This window comes from Polistes dominula, unplaced genomic scaffold, assembly GCF_049000335.1.
Source record: "Polistes dominula isolate Pdom_NZ unplaced genomic scaffold, Pdom_raw_medaka contig_82, whole genome shotgun sequence".
Lineage (NCBI taxonomy): Eukaryota > Metazoa > Arthropoda > Insecta > Hymenoptera > Vespidae > Polistes > Polistes dominula.
The window spans coordinates 7,147,508-7,160,898 of NW_028301046.1; the positions used below are offsets into that span (position 1 = coordinate 7,147,508).

Here is a 13,391-nt window from a genome sequence, read left to right on the forward strand (position 1 = left end):
TGTATACGCTATTTTATAAATCATAAATAAGTATTTAATAGAAAGATTAGCATTTTTTCATTATTAAAATAAAATGTATCATTTCTCTTATTAATTCTTTCATTTGAATAATATTATCCAAATTGATAATTATTATATACTTCGCGAAACATGTCACGACAGTTCATTTTAACATTAAGTTTTGCACATAGTAGAAATATACCTGATAATTTTCTATGCAAGCTATAGATTTCTTCAGGCGGAGGACATAGTCGATGATTTATTATTGTTGGAACCAGTTTTTGAATCCTTAATTATAATGAATCATATACTATGTAATTAATTTCATGTAAATTTAAAGTAGAAATGATAATACCTTCTTGTAACATCTTGTCCGCCAAAATCAAAGTATTCTTGATCGCTTTTAAAAATTTGTCCCAGTATCATTACCGTGTCCACATGAGCATTTTCCATAATCTACAATTACATTGTGAATTTCTGTTAATTTTAATAAATATTTTTCGTTTGCAAATTAAACATGTCTATATATACTTTTATTTTATATAATATTTATTATATGAATATAATTTATATTAGTTGTAAATACCTTAGTTTCATATCCAGTTAAAAAACCCATATCTCTGGATAAATTTAAAACTTTGTCTCTATCTCCCAAACCAGCCGCATTTATAACTTCTATATACTTATCCATGAATGCTTTCTCATAACTTCGACATGCTCCAAAATCCAACAATACGAGCTGAAATGACAAAACATTTTGCTTATAATATCAATTTATGACATTATTAATAATATACGTTTTTGTAGGTATAATACCTGTTTTGATTCAGGATTATAAAAAAAATTGGACCAATTTGGATCTGTTTGCATATATCGAAATACAAATAATTCCATTAAACACAAACGCATTATTAGTTTACATATATGTTCTCGCGTTTCTAGATCCATTTCATCGCATTTATCTACAGGAATACCATCCACTAACTCTGTTGTAAATACCTGATTCGTTGAAAATTCATCTAAAAATGATAACGATTTTTAAGATGACGACTACTCGTACGATTATTTATTAGATTCATTTTTACCTATTACTTTTGGTATATAATAATCATTATAAGAACTCATAAGCTGCTTATATTTTTTTGTACATTCTGCTTCTCTCAGATAATCCACTTCCCAAGCAAGTTCACGTTTTGCTACTTCAACTAAATTGTCAATAAACATACCCTCTGGAAACATATTCCATACCTATGCAAATGAAGAGAAGTTAGAAATTATTCAGACATATCAAATTTGTTTATATTTTTAATATTACCTTCATTATGCCTACTAAGTTTTCGATATCGCTCTGGATACCTGCAGCTACACCAGGATATTGAATTTTGATAGCAACGTCTTCTCCAGTTAATAATGTAGCATGATGTACTTGACCTATAATAGAAAATTTTTAATTTTGTCTCTTCATACACGTAAGTATACGTACCAATAGATGCTGCGGCGAATGGTTTATCTTCAAATTTTGCTAATTTATTGCGCCAATCGTGACCTAATTCAGAACCAAGTACTTTCTACAAATTTATTGATACATTGTTTAAAAAATATATTTTGAGTAATATATATGTAGATAAAAAAGTATATAAATATTATACCTCGATTTGCCATTTTGGCATAAAATCGGCGCTTTGTCTAACTCTTTCAAAAACTTTTTGCAGTTCTGGACTTATAATAGTATTATCTTGGATACTCATTATTTGTCCAATTTTCAAAGCAGCACCTTTAATATATAATGAATAGATATATATAAGTAACAAATAGATAATACCAAAATAGAATCTTTTTAAATATACCTATTATATACTTATCTACCTCTTACTTTGCACAATGTTGTAACAATTCTTTCCGCATTGGCTTTAGTAAGAAACATATTATCAAGACTTTCACCCAATCTTTGTTCCTTTAAACCTAATGATCTACGCGTATATTCTGCCATTGTTCCGATTCCAAGACCAATGCCCAAAGTACCAAAATTAATCATTCTTTGCAGTCTCGTAGAAGGAACAGTTCGTTCTTTTGCATTTGCTGAAAGCTTTAATAATATATATATTGAAGTCGAAAATGTATTACTAATAATACTTACTGATTGTTTAGGTTTTACAGGTGGTTTAATATAAGGTTTCATTGGAGTTTTTGAAATGTGTATATCACTTTGTTTGACTTCTGTTACATCATTGGTATTTTGAAAAGAAAGTACATTTTCTGAGACCTGTTTTCTTTCAGCTTTTTCATGTTCTAGCTCTAATCTGTATAAAATTTCTTTATCTTTTTTAGAAAGTTCAATTTTAGGTACAACATTGTCCATTTTGGTTATTGTCTCTATCTTTTCTTTAACAGTTGCATATTTTTTGTTTGCGATAAAAGTATTTTGTAAATTATCTTTAGATACTGTCTGTTTTACATCACTTTTTATTGACATATTATTTTTATCAATAGCCACTTCTTTGGGATCTTTCGCTGGATTATGAACATGTAATTTTGTTTTCTGTACTACAGGTTCATAATCATCTTCAGCAATGTTTAATGCTTTATTAGTTTTAATTTTGATATACTGTGTCATACCTTTCTCAACGACATTTAAACGATCCAATGTATTTTTTAATTCAACTGCCACTTGTTCCTATGTTTAAAATTGTTTAAATAAAAAACACATAAAATATATATATTAGGGTGGGTCAAAAAAATCAATTATTTTTTTTTTATAAGTGCCACGGAAAAATGGGTGGCTAGACACCTTAAAAAAATTCTCACTAAATATGAGCTCTTAATTTTAATAGGAAGATCCTCCGCATCGCAGTTTTTTATTTTTTTCTCAGTTCAATAGAATAAAATGCATACCTTATCATTAATTGATTGTACAGAAAAATGTTCCGGAAGAATTTTGTAGGAAATTTAATGCTCTACAAAAAAGGTATCTTATATTTTTTCCGTAAATCTCACCATTTGAATGATATTGAAGATTTAAGTTTGATTATTTTAAGACAAATTTCATTTTTGTTTAAGAATTTTATAACTCGACAATAAATGACTATTATAAAATGCGCAATACAAATTTTTGTAGGAAATGAACTGCTCTATAAAAATGGTGTCTTATGTTTTGGCGATTAAATTAAGCGTTCAAAAGATATTCAGAGACAAAAATCAGTACACATGGAAGTTTGATGATGAATATCATGAACGCTTAATTTAATCGCCAAAACATAAGACACCATTTTTATAGAGCAGTTAATTTCCTAAAAAATTCTTCCGGAACATTTTTCTGTACAATCAATTAATGATGAGGTAAGAATTTTATTCTATTGGACTGAGAAAAAAATAAAAAACTGCGATGCGGAGGATCTTCCTATTAAAATTAAGAGCTCATATTTGGTGAGAATTTTTTTAAGGTGTCTAGCAACCCATTTTTCCGTGGCACTTATAAAAAAAAAATAATTGATTTTTTTGACCCACCCTAATATATATATATACATATATTTATATACAGGGTGTTTTGTAATAAATCTACTCCCAAAGTGGGTCCCACACATAATAAACTATCCTGTATATACGTTAATCGTTATCACCTACCAAACAGGTATATTTTAATATTTGTCTTTTTAGACAAATTTAACTTTGAAACTTACAGGAACCTTACTTGGATCTATGTTATTTATTTTTTTTCCTACATATTTTAAACAATTTTTAACTGAAGCTCGTAGACTAGAATTTAAAATAAGATATTTGATTGTTTCTTCTTGATATTTTATAATTTCATTAGTTACTTTTTGCGATCCTTTAAGTACACTAATTAAATCAGAAATCCGCGATCGAGACATCCCTAAAATATAATAAATAATATATAAATAATAACAAGTATATTTTATGTAAATTTATACGATAATGTTATTTTTGTTAACAAAATTTGTATTAGTATTATTTGTTATAATAAAAAAAATTACAAATATTACACTTTATTAAATTATAAGAAAATGTTATACGAATTAAATAAAATCGCTAAAATTTTAAATTTACACGTGCTTGTTCTTAATGTAACACTTATATCAAAACAGTGCAAATATTATTTTGTAGAATTTGTAAAAAGAAATAGATAAGTCATTGGATAAATTTATACTGTCGTACAAAGTGTTTATCAAGGTTAAATAATGATTGAGTCATATTCCAATTTAAAATTATCATATGTTTTAGGTTAGTTATGATTAAATATGAAATATTCAATGTCATTCTTAAATTCTTTCATCAAAAATGTATTATTATTATTTTATTACCTAAATATTATATTAAACACTATTTATTATAAAAAATTGTGCTGTTATTATTATATAAACATATAATTTAATTAAATTCAAATACACACGTCTAATAGTAACACTTCAGGTCAGAAATTTAATCGTTTCGTAATTGACAATGAGCATATTACATAAAAAATAACAAAAATAGAACTATCATTTATGATTCGCGTCTACTAAAATCTTTTTATTTGCATTATTTATTGTTTTGTTATTAAATTGAGAATTTCTATTAAAATATAAATTTTTTGTTATAAAAATTTAATAAATCATTTATACGCATGCGTGATATTTATTTCGTACGAAATTCTTTTCATTTTTTATTTTTGTAATTATAAAAATAAAATAAAAGTAAAATGTGTATCTGTTTAAAAAATACTTTGATATATTACTACTGCATTAATATCGATAATAAATCTTTTTTTCTTACTTTAACGTACCGAAATCACTCCTGAAATAATGTCCACATATTTTGAAAGACTTTTAGATAATATTTATATACTATATCAGTGAAAATCATATGTTTGTTACTTTAAAAAATTTATATTCAATAATTATGTGTATTGTAATTTGAAGTAAATATTTATTGCTTACTTCAACAATCATTTCTAAAAATTGAAAAGGCATCCAATTTCATTGTGTCTTTTATCTTATATTTAATATGTTACAAGCTCTACAATAGATTGATATGTATATATATATATATATATATATATACGTATAAATGAGTTTGTATATACATTATATATACATATGTATGTTACGTATATATATACGTATGTATATATATGTTACGTATATATATATATATATATATATATATATATATATATATATTACTTATATAATTATATACACTATATATTTTTATCTCGTTGTATATTTATATTACTACAAACATAAAAAAAAAGTATTTTACAATAAATTCCTATTAACTTTGGGATAAGCCTACAAATTTTTTAAAGAAGACAGCTATAACCAATTTTTGTTGAATATTCCTTGAATATAACTATAACTTTGTGTAGCAACCTTGAGGCAATCTCATTAGATTATTCATATTAAACCCATTACTATGAACAATCTGTTTGTAGGATGATTTATTTGTCAGAAGTATTTTAACTAAAATATTAATAAAATTATGTACATTGTTCGTGGGTTTGATTGATAATTTTTACATTAGAAATAAATTAAATTAACAATTTAATATATTAAGTAACAATTCATACTGAAATACTTGTTAAGCCCATCCGATTATGAGACCACCTCATAGGTTTTGCAATGACACGTGAAGAATTTAAAAATGAAGGAACAACAAGTAGAACAAATGATGAAGCATAACACATAACAGAAAATTAAATAACATTTGGTTGATCTGGAATAAGGGAAGCAAAAAATGAACTAAAAAATGTCCATGTGAAAGCAAGGGCACCAGGTCTTTCTTCATTTTCATCATTGGCATTTGTTCTAGCTTCTGGTTGTACCGTTGGAACTTGACCATGTTGTTGGGCAGGAACAATTTGCGGAGCTGCTCCTTCATTTTGTAATACTTGATTATTATTGTCTGGACGCAAATTATTTTCAGGCAATATAATGGCTTGTACTCTGAAAAATCCACTTTGGTACCTAAACAAAAATATTCATTATCAAAAAATAAAAAGTTCATTCTACATGATATGTAAAAAAACTTACAGATATATAACAAAACCCAAGAATGTAACAATAAGAAATCTGAGTGGAGAGGAATAAAAATACACAATACTAAAGAGAACAATGATTCTGGATAGCATATAAAAAAAGTCTAGCCAATCTGGATTAAATGCACCATCCTCGCCAGCTACATTATTTCCTGCATTAATATCAGCTACATCTTGCACCGCCACTTGTGGTTGTTGTTCATCTCCAACATTATTATTATTATTATTATTGTTATTGTTATTCGTATATGTATTTTGTGTAACTTCATTTGGATCAATATCCATTTGTTGAACATAAGGAATTGTAGTTGGCAACTGGATTCCTTGCGCAGCCATTCTATTAACAAAAATAATTCCAATTGTAAATATAGGTAATGTAACATAACGAAAAATAAAATGTAATATTACTTACAATTGCATATACTGTGTGAAATAGTGCGTGTAAGCTTGTTGCATCCAAGCTACTTGTTGACTATTTCGAGGATCAAAATATTGTTGCATAGAATACAATTGTGTTGGTGGAGGTTGAGTTATAATGTTATTTGTGCTTTGATTCTGACTTGGACTAATATGGTCAACGTTATTTCTTATGGCTGAATTAACAACATTTACACTTTCACTAGTTTGTGTTCGATCAGATACTTTATTGGCACACATTTTTTGAGAAGTACATACTAAATGTATAATATATGCTTGGTCCTCTAAACCGTCACATTGTCTTAAAATATCTTTCAAACAAGAAGAATCGTTCAATAATTGACCAGCATATATTAATTTCTGGTCTGCGCTTTCCTATGAGAAATGACGTCAATTTATTACCATTTTATATAAATCAATTTTATACATATATATATGGAATATCATGGGATATATAATATATGATGGGAAAATGATTAACGTTAAACGATAAAAGTAATTTACTGATTGACTGACTGACTTTGACCGATCGATTGAGTTTTATAAAGATTTAAAAGAATTTTATAACTTTTATATGATTTTACGGTAGGAAGTTAAAAATAAAAATAGTTCAAACTCTTACTGGTTTACTGGGATAAACTTCGGAGAGATATTCCTTTAAATGACCAATACTCCACCCGATATCACATTTTATAAGTTGATCTTTAATTTGTTGATTCGGTGCTTTTATTATTAATTTCACAGTATCACTTTCCATCATCATACAATGTTGGATTTCCTTATTTTCAATATTTGACAAGTCACCTGATTACAATTCGAGATATGAAAACAATGTTATTAAGGAGCAATGCTACCGAGGCTAGATTTTTCTTTCAATCATTCAGAATTAGATAAAAATAGGCAAATGTTATTGATCCTTAAAGTTTTGTGTGTGTTGAACAATTCGATTAAATTATTTAGATGTAACTTTACATGTAATTTAATATTAAACGCATATCAGCTACGATAATGTATTTATTCTAAGATAACGTATTTATGTGAATAAATGGAATCACGATTTGGCGGTGTATCATTGGTCACAGATTACGTCTTATTTTTAGGACGTGTTCAGGATCGATGAGTAATAACAACACACCAAGCGAGTAGAAAACAATTATATTTATTAGGTCTATGCCTCAAAACAACGGGTAACAACAGAAGTTACGAACGGAATGCTCGAGGCGCCCTATTGCTTTAACCACGGAGGTGGCTTTAACCATGCGATGCGAAAGAGAACTTAGACTGACTAATAAGATAGAAGAGGAACAGTGACGCGCTACTAGCGCTTCTTTCCTCTGGTGTTTGTGCTGCCCTCTGATATTACTAGCGGGAGATGGTTGAGACGCCATACATCATTTATATTTTAATAAAATCCCATTTTCAAGTGACTATTTGTCAATTTTTATTTCTATTAATATAATGTCAAGTTTACAATTTATCAAATATTTCTTTTCTCATTCGTATAAAAAAAATTTTTTTTATTTTTCTAGTTTAAAAGATATAACAGTTTCAAACGTATAAAAATTTAGTCTCGTTTAGCGTATTATATTAATTTAATTGCTGATTTTTTATTGGATGATATAGATAATCTTTTTTTTCTATTGGCCGGTAAAGCAAAATGCTGCTATAGACTTTTCAAGAATATGACTAAGTTTTGAACATGAAAATACTACATAATATTTATCAAAGAACGCGGCATTAACGGTTTTGGTGTTGCTTCTAAGTGTTGTTGATTTTAAATCGTTTTTAAATCAAGTCTAATAAATGTAGGTATATATTTATTATTTGTCTGTATATATATTGAAATACATTTTTCGCTTTACGTACGTATTTACTGTTATAGTATTATTTTTTTCACGAAATAATAAAATAATTACATTGTGTTTAGAAATGATGTGTAAGTTTTGTATCCTTAAAGCATGTCATTTAATAATAAATTTATTTGATTTTTTTTATATTTATATTAACATATGAATATTTATATATATATATATATATATATATAATATACTCTTTTTCTATGTTAGGAAAAAGTCTAGAAAAAGTGGATCCGGAGGATCCTCTGTAAGTAAAAGCATTTTTATTGAAAAACATTTCCGTATCTATGTTGTTTTTATATTAACAATTTAAGAATCTCTAAAAATTTACAGATTCTCAAAGTAGCACTTAGACCACATTCAGGTCCTAATATTTCCTTAAGTTCAGAAAGTCCAGCCACATCGAAAGTTAAACGACGGGTTAGTTTTGCAGAAAAGAATCATGTTAAGTAAGTTATATTATTTATATTTCTATACAAATGTAATATTTTTTATATAATTGTTTATTTATATTTTTCATGTAATATGTATAAATACACATCAATGTTTGATTCTTTGTATAGAGAATTTTTATCTGCGGAACAAGGAACTTTATGGAACAATACGTATGAAGAATTATCAAATATAAATACAGGACAAATTGGTATAAATAATCAGAATCATGAAATTGTTAAGAATACTTATCATTCTACAAGTAATAGTATGATAGAGAATGAAAATGGGAATCCAACGAATGATTCCTTAGAATTAACAGAGTGTTTTGTTACACCGGGTTCCTTTAAATCAATTCATACAGGAGAAATATTATTAAACAAATCAATATCTTTAGGACGTCAAAATGAAAATGACGATGAAAAGATTAGTATTTCAATTGAATCAAATCGTAACATAGATATTTGTGCGCATAAAAGTATAAATGTTTACTATGATACACCAAATCTTCATATCATGGAAGATCCAGATTTGAACAAAACTTGCATCGAAGATGTACCTATGGAGATTACAGAAATACCTTCTGTTATTAAGCTTCCAAACGTGTCTACTAAGCGCAAACTAGAACAAGAAGATAAAGAAAACATACCAATATCTGATATTATCATGAAATCTAATGTTCCATCAATTACAACAAATGAAATGAATGCGATGTCAGATAAAACACAATATTTTTGTAAGGAAAATTTAGAATTTACAGAATGCTTACAGTCTATAAAAGAACCACTTCATTTGCAACAAAAATTTAATAAAATAAGTGCCTTTACTAATAATGAGAATGTGACTAATAATCAAACTCAAATATTTAAAAATGTATCAATGGAAATGACGTGTGCTATTCCAACGGTTTGTAAAACAAATTCTGCAAATCATGGAGTCGTTTTTCATGATGCTTTGATGGATGATACAAGCGTAATTACTTCAGTAATTAATAAAAAAGAGAAATCAATTAGTAAAGATATATCTCAAATTGAAAATGATACTAGATTTTTAAAGAAAATGTTTAATTCTGTTAATAAGACTAAGTTAATGGATGCTTCGATGGAAATTACAGAAGGGGTTTATTCATTACCTCATTCAACAAGAGTTAATGATGGTACGAATATTGCGACTGCTTTCAATTGTAGTAGCTCCGCCATAAAAGAAAAAACAATGTTAATTGATGATTTGATGGAATTCACTATACCCGTAACCAATTTATCTCGAGTAGTACATAATACAGGTAAAGAAGAATTACTCCAAGTTATTCCTGCCATAAATGATAGGACAGAGTTAAACAATGATTCTCTAGAATTTACTGTACCCATAAACAATTTATCTCGAGTAGTACATAATATAGATAGGAAAGAAGAATTACTCCGAATTACTCCCGCCATAAATGATAGGACAAAGTTAAGCAATGATTCTCTAGAATTCACTGTACCCGTAAATAATTTATCTCGAGTAGTAAATAATACAGGTAAAGAAGAATTACTCCGAGTCACTCCTGTCATAAGTGATAAGACAGAGTTAAACAATGATTCACTGGAATTGACTGTACCTGTGCAAAATTTATCTCGAGTAGTACATAATATAGGTAAAGAAGAATTACTCCAAGTTACAGAGATAATTGAAAGTACAATGTGTAATCAAATTCGATTATCATCAGAGAAAGAAGCTGGTATTATTGAAAATGAGCTATCTGAAAATAATTCTATGAATATTAATATACCTGTATATTTTAATCCAACTTCTTCTACTATTACTTCCAATACAATTGTTAATGCTACAATACAAAATAATAGCACATTTAAACATACTATAAATGAAAATGGAAATTCTAGTTTATTACAAAGTGAAAATAGAAACGTAGAAAATCAAGTTTCAAACACAAATGAAAAATTAGAAAAAAATGATTGCTTATTAGATTCTGTGCATAGAATAACAAGAGATCATTCAATGGCTGAAGTTAAAAAACAAACTAATATTCACTTTAACAATAGCAACGATAATATAAAGAAATCTGTGCATCAAAGAATGAATTATACATTAAGTCCTTCTACAATGTATTATAATGACGATCAAAAACAAAAAGAAAATATCACCGCACATAATCATCACACTCTAACTTCATTAATATCATCTTTCGTATACGCAGATATGATAGAAGATGATTCATTTGTAAAAACGATACATAAAGTCCAGCAAGAAACACAATCGAGTGAAAATGTTATGGATGTGAATTCAGTAATTGATATGGTTAATGTACAACCAATGCGTATACAATGTCCCGAAATATGTATCACCAACGGTGAACAGATAGTGCAACAATCTAAAAATAATCTTGAATGTTATTTCGAAAATAATAATATCCAAGTAGATAATGTAATGATTAACAAAGAAAAGAATAATCAATACAGTTCAGATAAAATTTCAACTATAATTAATGAGATTCATGAAAATCATGAAAATGTTTTTGAAAATAAACTTAACAATGAAAGACTTACTAATACTTCTATAGAATTAGAAATTACTCATAGAGATAAACAATTAGATAAAAAAGACAAAAATATTGAAAACGTTTCAGCGGCATGTATAATAAAGTCTAAGAAAAATTCAGCCATGGATATAAGTGAATGTGCTAATGCTCATAGTAGCAACAATCAGATTCTTTATAGATCACGTGTTTTTTCACCAACATTAATTTCTGCTTACAATCAAAATAAAACGTGTATTGGAGAAAATAATATTACCCCAATAGCTGACAAAAAAGGTATAATAAATATTAATAGTTTTAGCAACATAATGAAACAAATGCTAACTAGTAAGTTCTTTTTCAATAGACTTAACATGCAGCATGGATATAACACAAAATAATGATAACTCTTTGAGAGAAGAAGTTGCATTGGAAAAAAACACTAAAGAAAATTCCAGTTTTCAAGAGGATAAATTTTCTTTACTAGTAAACAAATTAAAGAACCATATGCTTAGGTAATTATTTATAGAAATAATACATTTCTAACTTTAATAGATTAATACCTAAATAGGATAAAATGTCAAAATATAATGTTTATGCTCTTTTGTTTATTTTAGTGACGATTGCATATGGGATTTATATTATGAGAATATAGATAAACAAGTGATAGTGGTTGGTTTTATTTCTACATCTCTACTGATAATAATATATACTCAGAATAATATCAATACTGACACGTGCATGATCAAAGATATTAAAGTAATTTCACGAGTAGAAAGTAAGGAAATGAAATTACTGTAGAAGTAATTTTAAATCGTACTTTTTAAAATATATTGTTTATTTATTTTTGGCAGATGATGAAAATTTGTTCTTAAGTATTGCACATAAATTAATAATTGAGAAAATAAACATAGAATATATTTGTCAATCATATATATACGAAGAAGATATTATTCCCTTGTTAAATCATATTTCAGAAGATGTGAAATTAATATTAGATTTTATATTTGATCTAAAACAATTAGAAGATACAAATTTAATGGAAATAAATACAGAAAGGTAATTATTTTATCTATATAAATGATATGTAATAATTATATAAATAATTTCTCAACATTATTTATTATTCATTTTTATTTTAGCATAACATTTATATCAAGAAGTAAATGCATGGAAATTATATTGAAAATTACAATGGATATTAAATTATTTGATAAAATAAATTCATCACACATCAAGATCGTTTCTATTTTGGGTACTGTAATGTGAGTTTATAAAAAGATATAATACTTTAATAATTTATGATAAATTAATATGCACATTAATTTAGGTATTTTTTTGTATCATTACAGAGAGAAAGAAATCCAAGAGTTACTTGTAAATGTGAAAAGAGATCATAAATTTTTAAGAAGATACATGTCTGATATTAAGGATTATATTGATATAATAGAACAAGTTAATTTTGCAAAAAAAGTGTCGTAGTTGAATTACAGAAAGAAAAAAAAGGAAAGGAAATTATCCCTCATAAGAGATTTAAATGATTGAAGTGTAAAATATTTATAGATGGATCGAACATATGTACAAACGTAAAAGATTTATATGTTTAACAGTATATGGAAATAATTGTATATTTTTTAAATGAATTTCTTTATAATAATACTATAATTATATTAACTTCTATTAATTCGTTGGGAATTTTTAATATTTTATATGCAAAAAGAAGTGAGATATGTAAACCATTAGGTAAAAAAATTAAATAATATTTTTACTATTCGTTCAAATAGATTTAATAATAACTATACATAAATTTATAGCAGATATATACATACAAACAGGTTGATCGACTAGCTTCGATGAAGCCGGTTTGGACTATGCAGGTTTTTGTTAATGCACTTGCAGTTCTTTGGGTAGTAGCGTGTGAACAACTGGCTTCCCATAGAATCATTCAAGTTTTCGTTTAATTCTTAAGAAATAATTGTCACATCGATACCTTTGATTAGAATTATCGAGAATGTGCAATCAAAAAGTTTCATATTATTTAATTGCCAACGTTTCTTTCATTTCCTTATATTATTGATAATTAATTTCATGACAATAAATATTAATCTCTGATAAGGAATTCAAAATTATATTCAAT

The 13,391-nt window shown here is 26.6% G+C and overlaps 3 protein-coding genes across 13 annotated transcripts; 1 reads left to right on the top strand and 2 right to left on the bottom strand.

Annotated features, from left to right (window-relative positions):
* Positions 1–11: 11 nt before the first annotated feature.
* Positions 12–4,585, bottom strand: Coq8 (ubiquinone biosynthesis protein COQ8, mitochondrial). Of its 10 annotated transcripts, none has more exons than XM_015324096.2 (12): positions 4,409–4,585; positions 3,678–3,871; positions 2,138–2,674; positions 1,867–2,086; positions 1,650–1,774; positions 1,484–1,568; positions 1,316–1,431; positions 1,086–1,248; positions 817–1,019; positions 587–739; positions 356–456; positions 12–288 (listed from the first exon to the last, which is right to left on the bottom strand). In XM_015324096.2, exons 2-12 carry the CDS (start codon positions 3,867–3,869, stop codon positions 114–116), a joined length of 2,070 nt encoding a protein of 689 aa, XP_015179582.1. In that variant the 5' UTR covers positions 3,870–3,871; positions 4,409–4,585; the 3' UTR covers positions 12–113. The 10 variants fall into 10 exon arrangements, with proteins under 10 accessions (XP_015179582.1, XP_015179583.1, XP_015179585.1 ...); XM_015324097.2 differs by having other exon boundaries at positions 4,320–4,584; XM_015324099.2 differs by having other exon boundaries at positions 3,816–3,871; positions 4,409–4,583.
* A 386-nt stretch (positions 4,586–4,971) lies between these two features.
* Herp (Homocysteine-induced endoplasmic reticulum protein) lies at positions 4,972–7,730 on the bottom strand. The gene is made up of 4 exons (XM_015324134.2): positions 7,074–7,730; positions 6,447–6,826; positions 6,030–6,371; positions 4,972–5,963 (listed from the first exon to the last, which is right to left on the bottom strand). The coding sequence occupies exons 1-4, from the start codon at positions 7,212–7,214 to the stop codon at positions 5,693–5,695; spliced, it is 1,134 nt and encodes a 377-aa protein (XP_015179620.1). The 5' UTR covers positions 7,215–7,730; the 3' UTR covers positions 4,972–5,692.
* A 357-nt stretch (positions 7,731–8,087) lies between these two features.
* Positions 8,088–13,369, top strand: LOC107068057 (uncharacterized). Of its 2 annotated transcripts, XR_001475957.2 has the most exons (10): positions 8,088–8,256; positions 8,518–8,554; positions 8,641–8,756; positions 8,871–11,551; positions 11,622–11,769; positions 11,872–12,032; positions 12,109–12,313; positions 12,397–12,519; positions 12,607–12,997; positions 13,069–13,369. XR_001475957.2 is itself a non-coding variant. In XM_015324069.2 (9 exons), coding segments are annotated over exons 1-9 (3,603 nt in total). In that variant the 5' UTR covers positions 8,088–8,254; the 3' UTR covers positions 12,737–13,369. The 2 variants fall into 2 exon arrangements, 1 of the variants encoding a protein (XP_015179555.2); XM_015324069.2 differs by having other exon boundaries at positions 12,607–13,369.
* Positions 13,370–13,391: the final 22 nt, after the last annotated feature.

Coding starts and splice junctions, on each gene's coding strand:
- Coq8 (XM_015324096.2), bottom strand. CDS start 3,869: ATGTCTCGATCGCGGATTTCTGATTTAATTAGTGTACTTAAAGGATCG. Junction 2,087..2,137: donor CTGTAAAACCTAAACAATCA/GTAAGTATTATT, acceptor ATATTATTAAAG/CTTTCAGCAAATGCAAAAGA. Junction 289..355: donor GGACAAGATGTTACAAGAAG/GTATTATCATTT, acceptor ATTATAATTAAG/GATTCAAAAACTGGTTCCAA.
- Herp (XM_015324134.2), bottom strand. CDS start 7,214: ATGATGATGGAAAGTGATACTGTGAAATTAATAATAAAAGCACCGAAT. Junction 6,372..6,446: donor TTCACACAGTATATGCAATT/GTAAGTAATATT, acceptor TTTTGTTAATAG/AATGGCTGCGCAAGGAATCC. Junction 5,964..6,029: donor TTGGGTTTTGTTATATATCT/GTAAGTTTTTTT, acceptor ATTTTTGTTTAG/GTACCAAAGTGGATTTTTCA.
- LOC107068057 (XM_015324069.2), top strand. Junction 11,552..11,621: donor CCCAATAGCTGACAAAAAAG/GTATAATAAATA, acceptor CTTTTTCAATAG/ACTTAACATGCAGCATGGAT. Junction 12,520..12,606: donor TCTATTTTGGGTACTGTAAT/GTGAGTTTATAA, acceptor GTATCATTACAG/AGAGAAAGAAATCCAAGAGT.